Raw genomic sequence first — 22,425 nt, 5'->3', positions numbered from 1 at the left:
CACTTTTTGGACTAATGATGCAAATTTGTCTGCAATTATGACCCTTATGTCCATACAAAATTATATAATTAACAAAAATATGGTTTTTAAAACAAAATTCAAATACTAAATTACCTATCTGACAGCTTCTCATTTGTGCCTGCAAAATTATCTAACTGCCATTTTAACTTGAGAGATTTCACGCATTGTGTTGCGCTGCATTCAAACTCCGAAATTGTAATTTTAAATAGAATTTACCATGCAAAGTGAACTATGACAAATATATAAGGTATTTATAAATCCATTTTATACATGAAATACATTTATTACTAGTCAGTTATGTTTAAATATAACAATTTATTGAACTTGTCTGTTATAGATTTTTGCAAGTTAGAATATTTTTGTTACCGCCATTTTTTTTAGCAGTTATCAAATTTTGCATCATACATAATGAATGAGAATAACTTGTCTGCCGTTGATATTGAGCAACTTCTGCTGATGGATGATATTATTACATTTCCTTACGATGATCCTGGGAATGAATTAAATACTAATGAAATGATTATCACTGAGGAAAAAGTGTCTGAAAATCTAGATCCGGATAACGAAGCTGTACCAGAATGTAACATTTCATATAATTCTGAAAATAATAGAGAAAGATGTATCTGTTAACCTAGATTCTGATTACAAGGCTGCATTAGAATGCAGTAGCTCAGATGATTCAAATTCTGATGGCGATGTCCCAAGGAAAACGATTTCCTCCGAGTACGAGTGTTGACAATATTGAAAATGTTAGTTTGGAAAATTATACGAGCATAGTAACAATATCTACAAGAGAAACTAACAAAAGAAGGAGAATGCAGGGAAAGGATTATATGGGTTTAAAAAACAAAATGATAGAAAATACTTGTTGAGTGAATCCCAGGCACCTATTTGTTCTTCAAAGAAATGCCTGACTTCTAAAAACAAACATTGTCATGAATTTAATGATATTCAGAGGCAAAAAATGTTTACTTATTTTTGGTAAAATATGAACCGGGATATGAAAAAAATATATATCAGCTCTTTAACAGATAGTATTCCTACAAAGCGGCCTTCTGCCTGTGAGAGTCAAGAAGGCAATATTCTCACGTTTACTACTTGAAAAATGGTGAAGAAAAAAAGCAAGTTTGTAAGAAAACATTTGACAGTATTTTTGATTTAGATCCAGCTACTATCACAAATTAGATTACAGCTTTCAAAAGTGGTATGCACACACACAAATCCAATTCGAAAGTCCCACTACGCAGACGCAATAATAATACAATTATGGAAGAAGGGCGAAATGTAATGATAATTTTTTTAAAAGAATCTACCGAAGCTTCCGTCACATTATTGCAGGGCATACGTTCACTATTGATATGCAAGCTGTAAAACTTGCCCCCTGTTTTGAAAGCAAGTGCACTTTATTATAAAACAAAACTTTGTGTCCACAATTATACGATTTATAATAAGGTAACAAAGGATTGCTATTGCTACCTATGGGATGAGTGTGAAGGGGGTTTGATTGCCAATATATTTTCTAAAATACTTGTGAATGTTTTAGAATCATACATAGCAGCAAACACCCAAACAAAAATATAGTTTTGTACACAGATGGTTGTGGTTATCAAAACAAAAACACAACTCTTTCAAACGCACTACTTAGATTAAGTTTAACTCACATTAATATAGAAATAGAGCATAACTATTTAGAAAAGGGTCATGCCCAAATGGAATTACATAGCTGCCATAGTTTAATGAACGAACGAACAAAAACTTAAAAATAACTAAATCTACTTCCCAACCGATTATCTGGGAGTATGCAGAGAAGCTAGAATTTCTCAACCCACTTCAGTATTTAAGTTACGAATATTTTTTGAATTATGACGATGTTAATTTCTATAGTTCAATTCGTCCAGGACATAGAAGAGGTGACCCAACAGTAGCAGATTTAAGATGCTTGCAATATTTGGCTGGTAGACTTAACTTTAAACTTAATTATAATGATTCGTGGAAGCCATTATTAAAGCCACCAGTTTCAACCTTAATCGACTACGCTCAACCAGCACAGCTGTATAAGAGACAGATAAAAATTAAACAAAATTGAAAAATTCGACCACCTCCAGGACTTGAAAAGTGTCCTTCCGAAATTCTGTTGGGAGTTTTATGAAAAACTTTTTCATTAATTATTATTTTAAGTGTCATAGAACAGTGTTATTTTTATATTATTTTATCAAATATCATTATTATTTGATAGACCGAAGACGTCTAATTTCTTAATTTTTTGTTCATCTTGTAGTTGATATATTTTATTTTCGTCACTTTAGTGTTATAACACGAATATTATGTAAATATTCTGTTCTAGAAGTACTACTAGGTAGTAAATTTTACGTGCAAAATTCCATAAGTGAAAAAAATTTTCAAAGCAAAATTACTTATCTAACACTGCCACAAAACTGTTTAAAAAAATATATTTTTTCCAGATAAAATATAATGGAAATAAATATTCATTAGATACGTCTTTTATTAAAATAAAAAAATCAGTCTAATTTTAAAATGGGAAGGTTTTTTCGCTTTCCTGTAAAAGTACATTTTTGCAGTTAGGTAATTTTGCGGTGGAAGCAACGATATGCTTTTGGGATAAGCATTCCAGATTCAGATTTTTAAAAAAATATATGTATGTTGAAATTATAAAGAAAGGGATCAAATTATTTATTTATTTATTTTATTTATTTAATGCCCAGAAGGCTTTTACATGTAGGTGGTACAATTTTGAAATATGAGAAAGAAATAAAATAATATATGCAAGAAACAAAAATAAAAAGAACAACATAAATTAAAAAATATAGCCATTTGACTGGTTTACAAAAATACAACTTCCATTCTGGAATAGTGTTGAAATAAATCTTTTACGTGATCCACAAAATTCGCAAAGTTAATATTAAATATATCGAAATCACCAAAGTATTGATTTCCCATAGTGTGAAACCGTTGTATTGGGTAGTTCGCAATGTAATTGCGCTTATGTGTGTTGCAGTGGAATAGTGTATTTTGTCGTGTTGTTATTGTAGGTATTCGATAGTTTATGAGTTGCAGAAGTTCGCGACAGTCGAATTTAGAGTTTAGAATTTTGAATAAAAAAGTTAAGTCGTTTATTTTACGCCTGTCTTCCAATGTGTGTATTTTGAGAGTATTTAATAAGAAATGATATTTTAAGTCTTCTAGTGGGATATTTAATTTAAAATTTATAAAACGTAGAATTTTTTTTTGTATTCGCTCAACGTTATTAATGTGAATTTTCTAAGAGGGAGACCATACTACTGAGTTAAATTCAATTATGCTTCTAACTAGAGATATGTAAAACAGTTTAATGGATTGTATGGAGTTAATGTTTTTAATTGTTCTTAATACGAAGCCTAGTGTTTTCATGCACAGTTCAATGGCTTGTATGGAGTTAAAGTTTTTAATTGTTCTTAATACGAAGCCTAGTGTTTTCATGCCTTTGTTTACAATTTATCAAAAATATGTTACATAACATTCTTATTTAATAATTTATTTACCCATTTAGTAGAAAAAAATTCTCAGCACTAACCGGGGAGTTAGTCCATTTACTTTATAAATTTTCCAGTAAGTATTATTTTATTTTTGGGGAATATTCCCGAAACCAAGAATTTTCATCCAAATGGTTAAAATGCGATACTACCGCAGCACTGCCATTCAAATTATGAATTGTGTCTTGTGCGGCGTCACGAGACACAATTGTATGTGTTTTACCCAAGTTCACTTCCCTCCCGCATCGTAGGGAGGTAATATAAGATTTTCCGACTATAATATGTTCGTAACCTGGCAATATTTGGCTAACGTTTGAAACCAAAAAAATATTAGGTCACCTGTTGCAGCTGCAGCAGGTAGGTGACAAGATAGAGCGCGGCCAGTGCTTGGTCCCGCGTGTGCAGCGGCCCAGCCTGCAGCAGGTCCGTGTGCGAGAAGCGGTTGGAGGAGGGGCACAAGTAGTGCACCAGCCGCCGCACCACCAGGGCCTGCTCAACTCCCCACGCACCCGTCTGGAAGTACAACAGATACAACAACACTCTTACGGAGAGACAATAAAAGGAGGTGCATTTACAATAAGTTAATAGTATCAATAAGTTAAATAACCTTCAGAATAGCCCTGATAATATTCCAGTCCCATGCCAATCCGGCTTTGTTCTGAAGAACATTAGATTCCCTAATTAAATTTTCACTGTCTTTAAGGTTTTCAAACAAATTAAATATTTTCTTAGTTTTTACTACTTTGCTGACGACGGCACTAGTCCGAGCACTCACACTTTTGCTTTTCAATAAAACACCTTCGTTTTTATTATATTCACTTTTGGAGCCCAGGCTTCTTCTGTGCGGTTGTTCCAATTCGAAATCCGCATCGTTCAAAAGGTCCGTACTGTCTTCTGGGTATTTGTAAACACTTTTGGCCGTTTCCACTTTAACTTTAGGCGATGCGGCTATAGCGACGGGCTCGTCTGAGGAAGTATCGCAGCACTGGATGACGTGGTCGAGGAAGAGGCTGTTGGAGGCGGGGCGGGACTTGAGGAGAGTGTTGAGGCTCTGCAATGCGGAGACGGCAGCCAGCGCCTGGGGATGGGCAGCGGCGGCACGGGCAAGCAGGGTAGGCAGCGGCGGTGAGATGTTACACGTGTCAGGCGGCAGCAGAAGGTGGATGAGATGCAGCAGTTGCCCCAGGAGGACTGTGGCGCGTACTGAGATGAAGGTGTCTGATGTCACCATCACTTCCACCAAGGCATCTAACAAACCAACCTATAAAAATAATTTTATTATATCAATTGGAAAACATTTTTAAATTTGAGGTTTTCTGAGAAATATTTCAACCTAACTTTGATTTCATAAAAGGTCGATAAAAAAACTAAATTTGTATGATGAAATTAATAAAATTTGAATAATATATATAATATAGCCCTGCCCAATATAGCAAATGCCCTTCAAAACATAAGGACGATTACCAGAGGCAACCAATCTCAAATGTGATATTGAATAGTTTTCTATTGGAAGAAAGTTTCCTGTTTACAATAGCTAAAAAAAAATTATGGAAATCAAGTTTTAAACGATAAAAGACATCATCTGTCAATGAGATTGAAAACATCCAATATAAATTAAATTTAAGTACTGTTTAAGGACTGGTTTAAAACTTGGCTATTTTATAGTGGAATAAAATGTTTTTTATGTATAAAAATGTTGACTTACTTCTAGAAAACAATAAAGTAATAGTGCCATATGAAGTTCTATAAGGTTGGGCCCCGTAGCCGCCAGATGGGGGAGGATTGACTTCCCCTCTGCAGCCACAAAGCCTTCGTTGAGGCGCCACTGGTCCTGGAAGTCCGAGGGGTCCACCGCAGCCAGGGCCACAGACAGTTCATCCGTCCAGTCCGGCTGGGGTAAACCCAACAGCTCATAAAGCAAATCTAGTATGGCTTTCTGAAAACAAAAAAAATAATTACTTTAATATGAAAAAGTAAGTTATATATGCCAACACCTCTGAAAGCAGTGACGTTACAACAAGACCTAGGAGTTACCATATCAGATGACTTGAAATGGGAACCAAGTATCTCTGGTATTGTCAAAAGAGCAAAACATATATAATCAGTATGTAGTACAAGGCAAAGCTGTGGCCAAATGAAGAATTCCAGAGCCACACATTATTAAAGGCAAAACAATTAACTTGTCATTATTTAATGGTTTAAATTCATTTTAATCACAGTGTAGTGGTTACAGATATCTAGTCGAGAGTCAAGAAATTCTCAATACACTATGATTTTTGAATGAAATTAGTTTTCACTGCGGAGAATACCGAAATAAACCATTTTGCGTATAAAAATATATTGGCTTTTCAGTCTGGAGGTTATGTAATATCAATTATATTTTTTTATGTAAAACTAGCTGAACCCCGCCACGCGTTGCTATGGTTCAGTCGAGAAATAGTAATAGTTTAGAGAAATAATAGCGCATGTTGGTTTTACGTCCAAAGGATGGCGCTGTTTTAATAAAAAATTCATTTTTTTACAACAGATTGCCCTGTTTTTTAAAAAAAGCATGTTTTTACCTGTCACAAGTGACATCTATATAACGTGGGTATATAAAAACACGTGCATATTCGAATGCAACGTTATGTCAAAATTTCAAAGCAATCGTTGAAGAACTTTTGGAGATTAAAGATTTTCAACAATTGATCATTTACATTTTTATTTATATAGATAATAGAAATTTTAAAAAATAATTCCAAAGATATACCAGTACTTCTGCAGTCCCATTATATTGACCTGATGGCCATCTAGCGTGATACAACTGTGACACTTAAAAGTTGACTTTTAATGATAAAATCATTCTTACTAAAATAATCTAATTTCATACATTCCACTTTGCCCTTTGTGTGCTAAAATACTTCTCTGGACTTGAGCTGCAGCTCTCAAGTGGTACAGTAGAACCCCGTTAATTCGAACCCCGATAATTCGAAAAAACGCGTAATTCGAAATTTTCGCAAAAAAAATTTCCGCTGAAATTTTTTTTCATATTAAATTTTTTTTAATTATTCGTATTCGAAATTTATTTTTGTCCGCGCACGAAAATTTGTTCGTGTAATTCGAAAAAATCTGATTTTTCGAAAATAAATCATAATATTTCGTAAATCTGAATCTAAAAGTCAGCCGTGGCGGTAAAACGCCGAAAAATGTATTTTTACGTGGTTATACATCGTCCTAATTAGTATTATTATTTTGTAAATCTGAATCGATTTACACTGGAATGTCGTATTTTTTCAAATTTATTTCGAATATCCGAGTTTAAAGGGCCGAGAAAATACATTTTACGCGGATATATGTCGTAGTTTTACGAGTTTACGCCAAATATCTGCATTTAAAGGGTCGGCCGCGACGAAACTCGGCCGCGTAATTTCGATTTACGCGTAAATATATCGTATTTTTACTAACTTTACTTCGAATATCCGCGTTGAAAAAATACGGCGCAACGGAAATCGACCGAAAAATTTCGATCCATGCCGAAATATGACATATTTTTACGAATTTACTTCAAATATCTGAACTTAAAAGGCCGGCCGCGACGAAAAACTGCCGACAAAATTCGATTTACGCGGAAATATACCATATTTTTACGAATTTATTTTGAATATCTGAATTTGAAGAGCCGGCCGCGACGGAATACGGCCGCGAATTCTCGTTTTACGCGGAAATATATCGTATTTTTACGAATTCAAATTCAGATATTTGAAATAAAGGGCCGGCCGCGACAGAAAATTACCGCGAAATCTCGATTTACGCGGAAATATATCGTATTTTTACGAATATCTCAATTTAAAGGGTAGGCCGTTACCGAAATCGGCAGCGAAATCTCGATTTACGCGTAAATATATAGCATTTTTATGATTTTTTTTTGAATATCTGAATTTGAAGAGCCGGCCGCGACAGAATACGGCCGCGAATCCTCGTTTTACGCGGAAATATATCGTATTTTTACGAATTCAAATTCAGATATTTGAAATAAAGGGCCGGCCGCGACAGAAAATTACCGCGAAATCTCGATTTACGCGGAAATATATCGTATTTTTACGAATATCTCAATTTAAAGGGTAGGCCGCGACCGAAATCGGCAGCGAAATCTCGATTTACGCGTAAATATATAGCATTTTTACGAATTTATTGCGAATATCTGAATTTACAGGGCCGGCCGCTACGGTAATCGACCGCGAAAATAAAGAAATAATTGGTATTAATACGAATTTACAACTAAAATACCACCCGGATTTGAAGAGGCGGCCGAGAAAATCGATTTTCGGCGTTTTTTTTTTTTTTTTTTTCATAAAATTTCGAATTACGTGGGAATTCGTTAATTCGAAATTTGATTTTTGATGTCCGCTGGATTTCGAATTAACGAGGTTCTACTGTAATATGAAATGTGATATGGCTGTTTATCATATTATGTAAATGTTTATGCAATGGTATTTTCGTCCCTTTCTCTTTAATGGAAAATAAAAGAGACTTGTTATTCAGATGTCTTCAATCGAAACAAACATTTAAAAACTACAAGGGGAAGGTGAATTAAGGCTAATATTGTTATATTTTTAATCTACTCGATGGCCTCCATGGCCTTGGGGCAAGGCTCTCGACTAGAAATTCGAAGGTCGCGGGCTAGTCGAGAGCCTTAACCCTCGACCAAGGAGGCCATCGAGATAAAATATAGACTGCTCCGAGAAAACTTTGCACGTCATTTATAACAAGTAAATAATCTTTTATTGTTGACAACATGCTCGATTGCTCGCAAGCTAAAACCGGGAAGCTTCTAAAAATAAGTGTTTAATAGATATGCTTTTTTGTGTAAAAAAATTAAGTTATTTTACCATAAAGTACTGGTTTCACCCCAGTTTTGCCGTGTCCTATTAATCAGGAAAGCATTACTTGACCTAACACCGGAATTGATGTTAAAAATGTATAAAACGCATGTGCGACCTCTCCTGGAATACGCTTTCCAAATATGGAGTCCATATTTTGCGAAAGATATAGATGTAATAGAGAAAGTACATTTACAGACGATTTACAAAAATACCAAGCACTTTAAAAGACCGGCAATGTGAAGATAGACTCAAAGAACTAATATTAGCAAAGTTAAAAGAATGAAGAGAATGGGGTGACTATATTGAGGATTTCACAATTTTATCTGGACATTGTAGTTGCCCTGGCATCCAAGAAATCTTCACCAACAACAAAAATATAAATCTACGTGGACACTCAAAAAAAACGAACATTCAGTCCTAGTAAACACTTCCTTGCAAATAGAGTAGTGGATGCATGGAACATGGAACAAACTTCCACAACATGTCATCGATGCTTCTATATATAAACCAATTTAAAGCTAGATTGGATTCTTATTTGGAGAGAAAAAAAGGATTAACCCTTTCCGGACGAATATTTGGTCACAATGGTTGTAATCCCACCCGCTGCTCAGGACAGTGCCCAAGTCTGTTTAAATACATTTTCTGAGAAATCGGAAGTAAATTCTCCCTTAATTATTATTGTACCATGTGTGCAAAAACCTTGGCAATGCCAATAACCCAATTTTAATGACACATTAATTCGAAAACATGTATTTTCCTAATATTATTTGAATATCGTATTTTGTCTGTTGCTCGTAAGAGAGATATTAACCGGTCTATACTTAGCGTTTGACCAGGTACATTTATCTACCTGCTCGAGGAATTAGTACACAAGTATACTGTGACTGTCCTGCATAAATCTGGAGATAAATATATATACAATATATAATAGATGGATATATGTATGTGTATTAATTTATGCCTTATTAGGAAAAATTAACATTGGACGCTTTGTCATGACCAAATTTTTGCCATTTACCTCGAAGATTGTATTGCAACTATATGACAACATGGTGGAAACAATACCAGAAGGATACCACATGTTTACTGATCGCAGAAAAAATATTCTATCTTAATATGCAGGTGTCCGGAGGTAAAGTGCATTCATTTCGGTAGGTGATTCTGCATGATGGTAGAAGTAAAAAAGATAAATAACTTTTTTCGTAAAATGTACTATCATGTAGAATCACCTCACGGAGTTAGTGCACTTTACACCTAGACACCTTTTATGCATATACTGCGCCCGTTGTAAGTGCAGTATCGATTTATTTAAAAAAAATAATAATGTGGTCACCCCAAAAGCTTACTGACCTAAACGGTGAACAAAAAGATATTACGCATTTGCTGTAAGTAAACATGTATTAATTTAAGGTTTTAGGTAGTGGAAAAACATTATGAACAAGCTAACAAAACATGTAGAATATTCATCCTCCTCAATAACTATTAAACTTATTGTGAAATCAGATATATAGATATAGAGAACTTTTGTAAAATAAGTGCCCTACAGAAGCTATCGTAAGATAAACTACAGTATCGATACTTACTCTGACTTCCAGTTGGTTCAGGTACAGTACATCTACAATGGCTCTGAGGCCAGATTCATTCATGGGATCACAGAAGTGCAGGAAGCCAGGCCAACTGCGCAGCACAGAGAGCAGAGAGAGGCGACTACATGTAAATCTCATTTCTCTCTCATCTCTGAAACAAAAACATATTTTAGAAGATCATTTAAAACAAACTCTGTTTTTAAATAGAAAAAATATATATGTAAATAAATCACTAAGGGAGGTAAATTAGTTTAGCAAAATTGAGGATAAGCACTCAATCCATAAAATAAAGAAGAAAATTAGAAATGCCTTCCATATAAATTTGAATGGAAACAAATGTTCCATTTAGCCTAATAGCCGAGCGCTCTGTCTCACTTACACTTGCCTGACATCGTAGATTTCCATCCCATTTAAAATTCGTAAACACAGCATTGTATTGGAAATTTAAGCCTCGAAAAAAACACACCCACAAATCATAACTTTTATTATTCTTTATTCTATGACTCGATCTCTAAACTGAAACACGCCCACAAGGCATTTCTTGTATTATTCTTTATTCTACGACTCAATCTCTAAACTGAAACATGCCTACAAGGCATTTCTCTTTTTATTCTTTATTCTATGAATTAATCTCTAAACCGAAACACGCCCACAAGGCATTTCTTCTATTATTCTTTATTCTACGACTCAATCTCTAAACTGAAACATGCCTACAAGGCATTTCTCTTTTTATTCTTTATTCTATGAATTAATCTCTAAACTGAAACACGCCCACAAGGCATTTCTTGAATTATTCTTTATTCTACGACTCAATCTCTAAACTGAAACATGCCCACAAGGGATTTCTCTTTTTATTTTTTGAATTAATCTCTAAACTGAAACACGCCCACAATGCATTTCTTGTATTATTCTTTATTCTACGACTCAATCTCTAAACTGAAACATGCCTACAAGGCATTTCTCTTTTTATTCTTTATTCTATGAATTAATCTCTAAACTGAAACACGCCCACAAGGCATTTCTTGTGTTATTCTTTATTATATGACTCAATCTCTAAAATGAAGAAATTTTCCAAGGAGATTTTACAAGACAAGGTGAATTTTGTAACAACTAGCTGAAATTCAAGTGATCGGCAAGTTAGTCTTGATATGTAATTCCCACAAAATAAGGGCACTCATGCCTTTAAAAAATGAAAGGAATGAAAGAGCATGGCCACCATTTCATAATCAACTACGTATATTGAGGCGTTTCGGGGACCAAGAAAAAGTTGTCAAAGATAGCAAAGTTTTTCTTCTCCCTACACCCAGTGACAAACAATGAATTTAATGTTTATAAAGCTAGGCTTGTTAACGCATTCTATCCCATATGCGGCACATATTGACACAGTGTTTGTGTTTTAGTGAAACTTCATGGATCACACAGTGATAGCCGCCAATGGATCACATATGCGACAGCAGCGTAGATAAGGTTTACTAAGCCACTAATGATTTTCACCTACATCCTTCTAATACAGGGTTTTCCAGTAAGAGGTGTTATTTTGAATAGCCCGCTATTTCGGTAGATGTTACTTTTGAAGCTGTCATTTTTTGACATTTAACAAGTAGAAACTACGCCATTAACCTTTTCTATGCGTCATTAATTTGTATCACTTCGTTCACACGCGGGGCTATTTATTATCAATCTAATTTATGACTTTAAACAATAATCACGCATGGATTTTAAAATTTGTTTTAAAAAATACGTCGCTTATGTCTTGAATTATCTTTTCAAGTATAAATAAACAATCCGAACATCAATGGGGCTTGATAAAAATTCGAAGTATATATTCATAATGTAACTGATATGGTATGCCCGGGCGGCCATGTTTATTTCAAGGTTAACGATACACATGATTATAAACATGCCGGAGTAGAGCTCTTCAACTGTGGTGCGATGTAAGTGGTTGATTTATGGGTGCGATGTCGCGTTTGACTGGATACATGAAATATTGACACACTTAAAAAGGTTCATATAATAAAAAATAACTACACTTAAATTTACAAAAATAATGAATTTATTATGATAATTTTTCTGTTATTATGTCACCGTAAATATGTATCACTCAATATATTTTTTTATCGTGATTTTGAAACAGTTCTCAACGCATAACGGCAGAATCATGGCTTTCATGTATTTCAGCAGCTTCGCAATTATTATCGACATCACTGTCACTAATTTCAAAATCTGAATCTATTTCTAAAGTAGCACCAAATATTTCTTCGTCATTAAGACCACGACCCGACATTTTGTATTTTGGCAATAAAAATACTTTCAAGAATTGATAAAAAGTCAAACTTGTACAACTTTACACTTGATTTTTCACTATAAAAAAGTTTTAACCACGTATCTTTATTTGAAAATAATCTAACACTGACGATATTTTATATTTCTTCAATAGTTTGAATGAATGTATGTAACTGAACTTATTTTAAAATATGATAAATTAGATTTAATGTACACTGTAATTAAAATAGTTCATATCCACGAAAAAGCAAACAATAATTCGATAAAACAATGTAATCTACACGGCGAGCGTCTCTGTTTGAGAATCTTATAAAATGCGCCTGCGCAATAACGTGTGTAAAGACGCGGGAAGAATTCAAACTGATTCATTTTTCGCTCTGAGTTGGAAGATCCCTTCAAATCTTTGTATCGATGATTAGGATACGTATTATGGATAAATATCGTAAGATGTCAGTAGTGTAAAGATGTGAGATTTTTTAAGAGTATAAGTTTTACCGTGCTCAAGCATGTTTCATACCCATAACGCCGAAGAAACTTTGCGTCGCACAGATGTGCCACCCGCGTACAGGGCATGTACAGTGCGTCGCAGGCGTGCGTCTCCCGCAGAGAAAAGGTTAATAAAAATGGAACGATACACGTTTCAACAACGCATTGAAATTATTAAAATTCACTTGAGTGAATCAAATGCAAATCATCTTGAGTGATGAGGCCCATTTCCACCTCGGTGGCTTCGTCAACAAGCAAAATTGTCGCATCTGGGGCTCGGAAAACCCAAGAGTTATTGTTGAAAAGCCTCTCTATCCTCAACGTGTGACTGTTTGGTGCGGTTTATGGTCCGGCGGAGTCATTGGACCTTACTTTTTCGAAAATGAGGCTGGAGCAACAGTTATGATGAATGGATCGCTATCGAGAGATGATTAATGATTTTTTATGGCCGGAATTGGATGGTATTGATCTGGACAACGTTTACTTTCAATAAGACGGCGCTACGTGCCACACAAGCAATGAAACCATTGATCTTTTACGATTGAATATCAAAATACACGTGTTGCCCGGAGTTGCTGAACAAAATAAATTTCCATGCGCCAATTCGATACAGCAGACAAAATACCCTTTTCTACATTGATAGATGCAATACCAATGCCAACCAAAATGAATTTATGCAAAGGACATGTAACTACTATAATAATAAATTTGCAAATATAGACACTCGTGCTGACATATTCACTGCTAGTTACTATCACTACAGAATTTCATTGTATCACATTCTAACTCATATTAACCACTGTTAAAATGATTGTACCTAATATTTTAATATTACTTGCGTGGCAACTTTTCCTCATCCCTCTCCTCCCCTTTCCCGTTCCAACCCAAGTCTATTTAAGTATAGTTAAAATCACTTTTATATATTACTGTTTATGGTAGGCATATTATAGGTTTATCGTTTACAGGTTAGTTTTATGTTTCTATATATATCTGTGAACATTAATAATTGGTCTATTTTTTGTTATTCTCTTATGTACATTATATTACTATGACTGTTTATGTTCCTAAAATAAATAAATAAAATAACACCTCTTATTGGAAAACCCTGTAGAATGGTTGAGTGGAAGCTGCCACCTTTCACGAAGACATGATAGTAATTTGTACCTGTTCTTGTCCATCCAGCCATGGCGGTAGTGGAAGTCGCAGTAGGGCGCGGCCAGGCAGCGCAGGTCCACCTTGGCGGGTAGGCGTGTGGATGGCTGGTTTAGCAGGTGCAGCAGCACGCCGCACAGCGACTCGGCGATGCGCGGCGTCTGGCAGTCAAGGATGGCGCGGGTGATTGCCGCCACGCCACCCGTCTCTATGAAAAGCATGGGGTTTAGCACGCCTGCAAACAATTAATAATCATATTTATTTTATAATAAATTTATAGTACTGTATCAAAATTTTTATACAAATTAGCATGGCAGAATAATAGTCGACATGATGGAATTAATACAATGTATGTATTGAGGATCACAGATGGAAATAAATCAAACCCATCTTTTATAGTCCTTTCAATCTCATTCTCTCATGAGGTCTTTCACACTATAAAGTTTATTATTACCCATTGAAAGGAAAAATAAAATTGGGCGAATATAGTTAATTGTTAACCCTTGGGTTAACAAATGATAATACATAAATATATGTCTTCAATAAACTTAGATAGCTTGGGCATGTAGAGTGGATGAACAAAGAAACGAATAAAAAAAAAAGGAGAATAAATGTGGCAGAAGTCAGTGAGAAGATGTTGCACGATCAAATGAATCAAATACTAGGCGGAGCTATGTCAGGAAACAAAATAACGGAAGAATATGCATGAATTTGAATGAAGCAAGGAGTGTGAAGTAAAATGTGTGATGGTTAGTCAGTTGGATATCTTTAAGTGGGGAAGGAAAAATAAAGGAATGAAGTTGGGTTAAGCTGGCAGGAATAGTAAACTCCTTCAAAAGTGGCATTGTAGAGAGCCTTGCGAGATTAATACATACCCAGTTCGCACAACACGGCGAGGCAAGCGCGCATGAGGCGGTCCTTGTCCTCGGGCGCGGCGGCAGGCACGGCGAGCAAGGCGCGCGCCAGCGCTGCCTCTAGCCGCCCCGCGCCCAGCCGCAGCGCCCGCCTCACCACGCGCAGGGCTTGCACCCGCTCCATCTCATTGCGCAGCACCACATCCATACATCTGCACACATATTACACACTATTACAAAAATAAATCTTTTTAAAAAGTCATATATATAGTACAGACCTTCTCACTAAGGGAAACTCGATCTGAAGAGGGAGAAAGTCAATAATTAAACGCTGAGTATCAGATTCTATCTCCGTCCGACTGCCAATAGAGCGTCCTACCCGAGGGCCTATAGACCAACGCATTGATGTTAATGGCACTTTCAATTAACAGTTTAAAAAATAGAAATATTAACGTTACGTGTTGTTAAAGCCGGTCTCCTAGGGTTAACTAAATGTATAAAAACTTTGACTATATTTCCTATTAACTTTGTATACAGGCATACTGCTTCGTTGTAACTTCTCCCTCTTTCTCATAAACGACACATGAAAGAGAGATTACAAAGGAGAAATCAGCAGCAGGACCATATACAAAAGAAAATGATTGGACAATCCTCTCCCACTTTGAAAAGTTGTGGTTTATTCAAAAGTGGCAAATACTTCAAAAGACTAATCTTAATATATAAAAAACACGTGTTGTCTTTGTACACGCTAATCTCAGAATCTGCCCAACCGATTTTAATGAAATGTGTGTGGTTGGTTCTAGCTTTCAATATAGAATAGTTTTGGACCCGATAGGTGACGCTGTTGTCGAGATCAATAAACAATTTTTTTCAGTTCTCTCATCCAAAAATACATACAACTACAAATTTAACTTCCTTACATAGTAGGCGGTCTGTGGCAGAACAACGTCTTATATTATAAAATGCAATCCAAATGTTTGAGTTAAATTCTAACTGGTTTCTAATCTTAGTATATAAAATTTCTGCCTGCGTATGTTTGTGCTCGCAAAACTCGAAAACTAGTCGACCGATATTGCTGGACATTTCAAATTTTGTTATCATTGGTTCCAGGAGTGTTTAGAGATCTTTAAATGGTAGAAGTCGGGGACGCCCGAGGAATACTTAATGCAATATCTCTGCACTAGAATGAGATACGGAGTCGAATTAAAGAAGAAGTAATGTAGTTTTTTAACAATAACATTGTGGTCAGTGGCGGATCCAGGGGGGGGGTCACGGTGGTCATGACCCCCCCCCTGGGCCCCAGCCCAGGGGGGGGTCATGACTACCTAGGTCCTGGGCCCATCCAGGACCTAGGTGGACCACTAATTAAAATTGTTAAACATAATGTTTTTATATATTTTTTGTCACAATATAAATTTTATTTAAGTACTTTCAATATTTAATTAATTTAATATAATACTTTGTTTGACGGCAAAAGCATTATTCTGGAACGAACGCATCGAAAATTCGAATGTTACCGCGTCACCGCGCACCGCCACCGGCGCGCGCTTCGGCCGCCACCTTTCATATTATTATGACACATTTCGTGTAACCACGTGTGACGCTTGCGCGCGCTTTGTTTCGACTAACGTCTAGCGTCTAGCAAAACCTAACCTCAATCGGAACGACTAAACTTTATTAATAAAGTGTTTACTTTTATTTGTTTACTAAGTTAAAAAAAATAAGTTCCAATATAAGTAATAGTGTTCTTAAAAATTGTTGCTGCAAATTCAATTCATTACAAGAAATGGTAAGTAATCTAATCAGTTTCTTCATTATGCCAGTGTATGTGTGTTTAAACTCAAATGTTATTTGTTAATGTTCTAAGGCTGGGGTTAGACTCGTAAGTTTTTTTCCTGTAAATCGCTCTTGAAGGCGAGTTTGGCCAAATTCCCAATGTAAACGACACCAAAAGTCACTTAACGTAATTTTAGTAAGTTACAGAACTTATTCTTTCGGAAGTTTTTTGACAGGTCTGGACAGGTCTAACGCGCCCGCGCGAATTACCAGCCTTCCTATACTTCCTAAAGCAATTCTTAAGGCGAGACACAACCTCGTTCATCGAGGTTTTGCCCAAGGCTAACATTTTAATTTATTTCGGCGAAATTATAATTGAATTTAAAAAAAATAAAATTATGCCGCACGAGGGATGCAAGTTATTTATATTTTAGATTAATAAAACAATACCTTACAATTAATATATTTTACGTTCAACGATTTTAAAACTTTATAACCCGTGTATAACTATAAAGTTAGCGGACTTAGCGGTAAGTACCAGATTTTATTTTTCTAGATGATGAATTAATAACTTCGGAAGTGGACACATTTTTAATATTTGTAACAAATTCTTCAGAATCAATTAAAATGAAGGCTAAAAGTGTGGATAGATTTTTTTACTAAGATTACGAAAACGTTAGTAATTTTTTTTAGAAATGCATAGTATTATTTTTAATGATGGATTTTGAATGATTTACATGAAAATGTTCCGTCTCCGATTATGTTCCCTTAATTTTGTAAAATTCCACACTGATTATTTTTTTTATACGGCAACACTTTGATATCCGGCGAATTTTTGAATTTGACGTTTAACGTTCACTAGATTTATTGTTTGTTCTCTGCGAACTTAACCACTTAACCTTTGATTTGACTTTTTGCATGAGTAGGTGGTTTGGTATATTTATGCTTTTTGCTAAAGATGGCGGTGTTTTGACAGATGTTATGAACAGAACTCCGTACAATTTCATGCCATTTTTGTGACATTCGTGTTGAAAACGTTCTTTTTTAAATGACTTTCGGCTAGTTAATTACCCTTTTTATTCTACTCTTCGATAGACTGGATAGACACTTCATACCTACAGTGAATATTACAGTGGAACGATTCAAATTCTTTACCAGGAAGCAAAGAAATAACGGTCAACAAGCTGTTATTATTTGTCTATTTTGTCGTGACAAGCAAAGTGTTACAATAATAATGTCGAGTCAAATTCTGCAAATGCAGAATGCTACGGATATGGTTGGCGAGTGGAAACGTTTTAAGCAATCATTTCTTTTATATATGATGGCGAATAACTACAACGAGGAAAAGGAAATTCAAAAAGTTGCAAGATTCCTACACACAATACTATGTTGAAGACACACCTGACACCATGTTATATTGTGGTGAAATAAGAACACGATTAATAATTGTAATCTGTACTGAATTGGTTGACAATTGACATTACACGAGCCTACGCCGCCCGGGCTTGCGTAGGAAAAGACAATCTTAATGATATACCTAGTGTTACCATATCCAACAATACCTACTTTTTACTTGTATATATTATTATCAAAATTAAATTATAACTTCTTGTAACTGTAACTGACCGGACCTAAGTCCTCCATCACAACACAAGCAAGCATTTTCGGCTTTCTGTGGTGGTGGTAGGAGTTATTGTTGGGTTATTCGTAACCCGGGAATGTTTGTCTTTCTTTAAAAAAAAAAAAAAAAAACTTGACCACGACTACGTGACCCCCCCCCTGGCGCCAAAGCTGGATCCGCCCTTGATTGTGGTATACATTAGTGAATGGTGGAAGAAGTCGGAGGCGCCCAAGAAAGACAATAGCGAAGCAATGCGGGGGATCCACTAGTTAACCGGTCAGCAACGTAAGCAGATATACACGATAAAATAACGATAGCAGTCAAGTACAATAAGCGTGTTTACACGTCAACGCGTGTGTTTCCACAAAAATCGTCATAACTCCGTTATTCTTCTAGTGACATCCCTAAAACAAAAAGTAGAATATTCGTATTGAATGAAGCTTCACATCTCTATTCAAAGTTATCCATAGAAACCCGTAAAAAGACCTACTCAGTGGAAGCAAATTTTACCCGCCAAATCGTAAAACGACGCCAAGAAAGCCGTTTGACGTGCCGACCCGCCTCGCAAGTTTAATTATTTTTTTAAAAATATATTTTGTATGAAATGGTCAAAAAGTGAAGTGACAGAATTGTTTATTGTACATTTGTACGATGAAATAAGTGTTTTTTTTTTACATTATCCGTGATTTTAGTATCGTTTTTACATAAAACATTACAGGTGAGTCATTTTTACAATTTTTTCATGTTTCCATTCTAAATTTAAATATTTACAAATGTTAATATTTATTTATGATACAACAATTTGAAAGCCTATTTTGTAACCTTTCTAAAACAGTTTTTACTATTCGGCTCCGTTCAGTAATGTTTCATTTATAGAGCTTTGATTGTGAGGCGGTAATAACACAACGTTTTCGTGAAATTGACATTTCGGTAAAGACATCTTAGCTTCAAGTTCGCGAAAAGTCGGAGGGGTTAATTAAAAATTAAAGAAAAAAAATAGTCGTTATCTATTAAAGAATAACCAAATGACATTTATTTAGTATATTCATAATTGAGCATACCTTGTGACCAGGTAGGGTAACCTCAGAGAGTTAAAAGCAACAACATCTGCCTCACAGCGGAGGACATAGCGCACCGCTCGTAATGTTCCCGCACGCACCTGCGTAGACTCATGGACCAGGCTTATACGTAAACTGAAATTTAAAAAAAATTATTTTATTAAATCGAAACAAACCAACACAGAATAATCGAACGATGAATGAGGAGCTTTTGAAGTAGTCTCAGAATGGTTAAAGCAGCCAGAAGCCCACATTATCAAATGGTCGCCGTTCAGGCAAAAGTCACCAACCCACATGCACAAGAATTGAGATATCTAAATTTGAATGTTGGAGAAAAATCTTTTTCAAATGATTTACATTTTTTTTATTTTTAGGCGGGTAGATAAAACTTTCCGAACACTTGATAGAAATTTCACTGAAAAAAAACTTTAAAATATATTTAAGTTTTTGTAACATATTTTAGATTTCAAATTTGCAGTATCTAAAAATGTGTGTTGTATTAAAAAAAGAAGTTTATTGCATCCAAAAAAAAAAAATTTTCGAAGGAAGCAAATACTTTGTGGCGTGACATTATATATTAAATGAAAAAACACTTTTTAATACACCACTTTTATTTTTGAATTAACAAAGATCGCCAATCGGGTTTCGCTTTTCCCAAGCTTAGTCAGGGCTTATTATTAACTACAGATAATTAAATACAGGCACATTAAATCTCGGAAAGTTCTTCACGGATTGCTTTGAAATTTTGACACAACGTTGCATTCGAATACACGTGTGTTTTTATATGCCTATATTATATAGATTTCACCTGTGACAGGTAAAAACGAGTTTTGTTTTTTTAAAGCGCCATCTGTTGGACGTAAAAGCAACATGCGCTATTGTTTCTCTATCTGCAGGATAGACTGAGTCACAGCAACGCATAATACAATAAACTATGCAGTGTCTGGGCATCAGGTAAAACTATTAGAACAGTTAATAACGAATTAAAGATAAGAATAAATTAAAATACCAAGTAAGATTAGCAAATTCCATGACCGTTACAAGATTTAACGATAACTACAATTTTATTTATGTGATATCAATTTGGGAAGAGAGTAAAGTATTATTTATATGTTGTAGATTCTTACCAACAGAGTAATTCTTCCGTTGTAAAGCCCAACTTTTGTCTGGATTCATCTTTGGAAAGTAGTTTCACCAGAGCATTCAGGTAGGACAATCTCTTGGCATCCGAGATGATGGTTTTAGCCAGAGCTCTGGTCGTGCCAGCTTCATCGGTGACCGTGGGGGAGCCGCTTGGAGACTTGGGGGACAACACATCATAGAACACTCCCGAGCGGCAGCAGAGCCCGCGGAGGATGTCACAAGTGTTCTGTTTGTGACTCTTAACAGGATCTAATTTGTACAAGTCTTCCTCTGCAGCTAATCGACCTAGAAAAATGCAACATCAAATGGAGACTGCAAGTGAACCGGAGAAAGTTGTTGAGAACCACACAAAAAATAAAATTCAAAGTTAACGTTATTTTGCGTCACAGAGATACTAAAGCACATTTAAGGGATATATTACACAATTAACCAGCTATTTCATCGATAATTTTCACATCCCCACACTTTTCGAAGTAGGAAGTGATATAATATTATAAATGTGAATAAATTAACTGATAATACTACAAAATAATAATAAAAATCTGTAAAACACATGACAAAATAGTTAATACAATGTGCAATTGCATTAACTTTATTACAGTTTAATAGCACGACAAGAGTAAATAAATAAAGTACCCCCACAATCGAACACATTATTATGTCAAAATAAAAACAATAAATGTATACTTTTGTATGAATCAATGAAAACAAACCACAACACAGTAAATACAGAATTTGTTTCACCAAACATCAATTCATATAAACGTACATTCCTCCAAATAAAACAAAATAAATAAGAAACAGGGCAATTTCTTATGAATACACTGATTTGTTTTTGTATTGTGAACATAAAATATTTGTTTCGCACTAAATCCATAACGGAGCAGCCGTCAAAAATTTCTGACATATAAATATATACTTAAAATAACTTCGAATCAACCGATAAATAACAAAACTACAAACGTACTTCTGTTATTTCGTCCGTTTCGTAAACTTCTGCCGGATATCATCCAACTCGCTACTGCCATTATCGATATCCTGTTCGCCGAGCTCGGTAATACAATATTCTGAGAGTTTCATTAAGGCAATTCATATTTCACTAAAGTAGAAAAAAAAACAAAATAGTAATCACATCACACTTATACTTGCTATATAATATATGAACATTTATAATTATTGACAGTTCAATATTCATTTCTTAATTTTGAGGTTAGGTAGTAAGCAAAGCTTTAGTGAATTGTGATAGGCAGTGTTGCCAACACGATGTTTAAACTAAAGCCAGACGTCACACGAAAAGGAGCTAAAAAAGAGCTAAAACCTTGTATAGCCAGTTGGGATCGAAAATTTACCAATTCCATGTTTGGGCACAGAAATTATTTTCGTTTCCTGGAGGGGGGGGGGGGTAAATACAAAAAACAATATTTCATTACAAAAATATCCGGTTCCAAAAGAAACAACGGTAAACTTGATTTAAGATTTTCACGACAAAAAGTATTTTTGCTATTTGTTTTTGGGGTGTTATGCCGTGTTGCGCTAACTCCTTTAGCCAACGTTTCGGACAGCATTGCAGTGTCCATCATCAGGGCAGATGTGTTATTCATTATCTAACACATCTGCCGTGATGATGGACACTGCAATGCTGTCCGAAACGTTGGCTAAAGAAGGAGTTAGCGCAACACGGCATAGCACCCCAAAAACAAATAACAAAAAAACGGTAAACTTGTCAAATTCCGCTGCAAAAAAACTCTTTCAAAAAACAACACTTAATTTGAACTTAAATATTGAATGGAGAAAACTATTTTCTATTATTTATTTGGTACGATATTTTACATTTCATAATACAATCCAGTAATGTTGGCCTCACTGGATATCTTACCCGTGCTGAGGCCTTATTTATATCGGGGGTTTAAGTAAACAATTACAACATAGGTTTTTAGTGTTTGGTTTGGTTATTTTTATAATTTTTACGTATTTCGTAACCTTCAAACTAAACATTGAGAAAAAATGGAACTTCAATTCATCTTGCGCAACATAAATAATTATTTCTTGCAAT

At 35.1% G+C, this 22,425-nt stretch overlaps 1 protein-coding gene across 1 annotated transcript in view; it reads right to left on the bottom strand.

Moving 5' to 3' along the window:
- Nucleotides 1–21,573, bottom strand: part of rictor (rapamycin-insensitive companion of Tor) — a 47,725-nt gene extending 26,152 nt beyond the window's left edge. Inside the window, exons 1-9 of the mRNA XM_089632279.1 lie at nucleotides 21,340–21,573; nucleotides 20,357–20,657; nucleotides 19,233–19,364; nucleotides 14,796–14,986; nucleotides 13,933–14,155; nucleotides 9,997–10,150; nucleotides 5,257–5,487; nucleotides 4,159–4,812; nucleotides 3,891–4,064 (exon numbers count right to left, since the gene is read on the bottom strand). Coding sequence (XP_089488405.1) covers nucleotides 3,891–4,064; nucleotides 4,159–4,812; nucleotides 5,257–5,487; nucleotides 9,997–10,150; nucleotides 13,933–14,155; nucleotides 14,796–14,986; nucleotides 19,233–19,364; nucleotides 20,357–20,657; nucleotides 21,340–21,400 — 2,121 coding nt within the window. The 5' untranslated portion in view covers nucleotides 21,401–21,573. The remainder of the gene's footprint in view (nucleotides 1–3,890; nucleotides 4,065–4,158; nucleotides 4,813–5,256; nucleotides 5,488–9,996; nucleotides 10,151–13,932; nucleotides 14,156–14,795; nucleotides 14,987–19,232; nucleotides 19,365–20,356; nucleotides 20,658–21,339) is intronic.
- Nucleotides 21,574–22,425: the final 852 nt, after the last annotated feature.

The sequence above is a fragment of the Hesperophylax consimilis genome, chromosome 1, assembly GCF_061612785.1.
Source record: "Hesperophylax consimilis isolate HC1 chromosome 1, BYU_Hcon_1.0, whole genome shotgun sequence".
Lineage (NCBI taxonomy): Eukaryota > Metazoa > Arthropoda > Insecta > Trichoptera > Limnephilidae > Hesperophylax > Hesperophylax consimilis.
The sequence above is the reverse complement of the archived record's forward strand: the minus strand, read 5'-3'. Positions and strand labels throughout refer to the sequence as shown.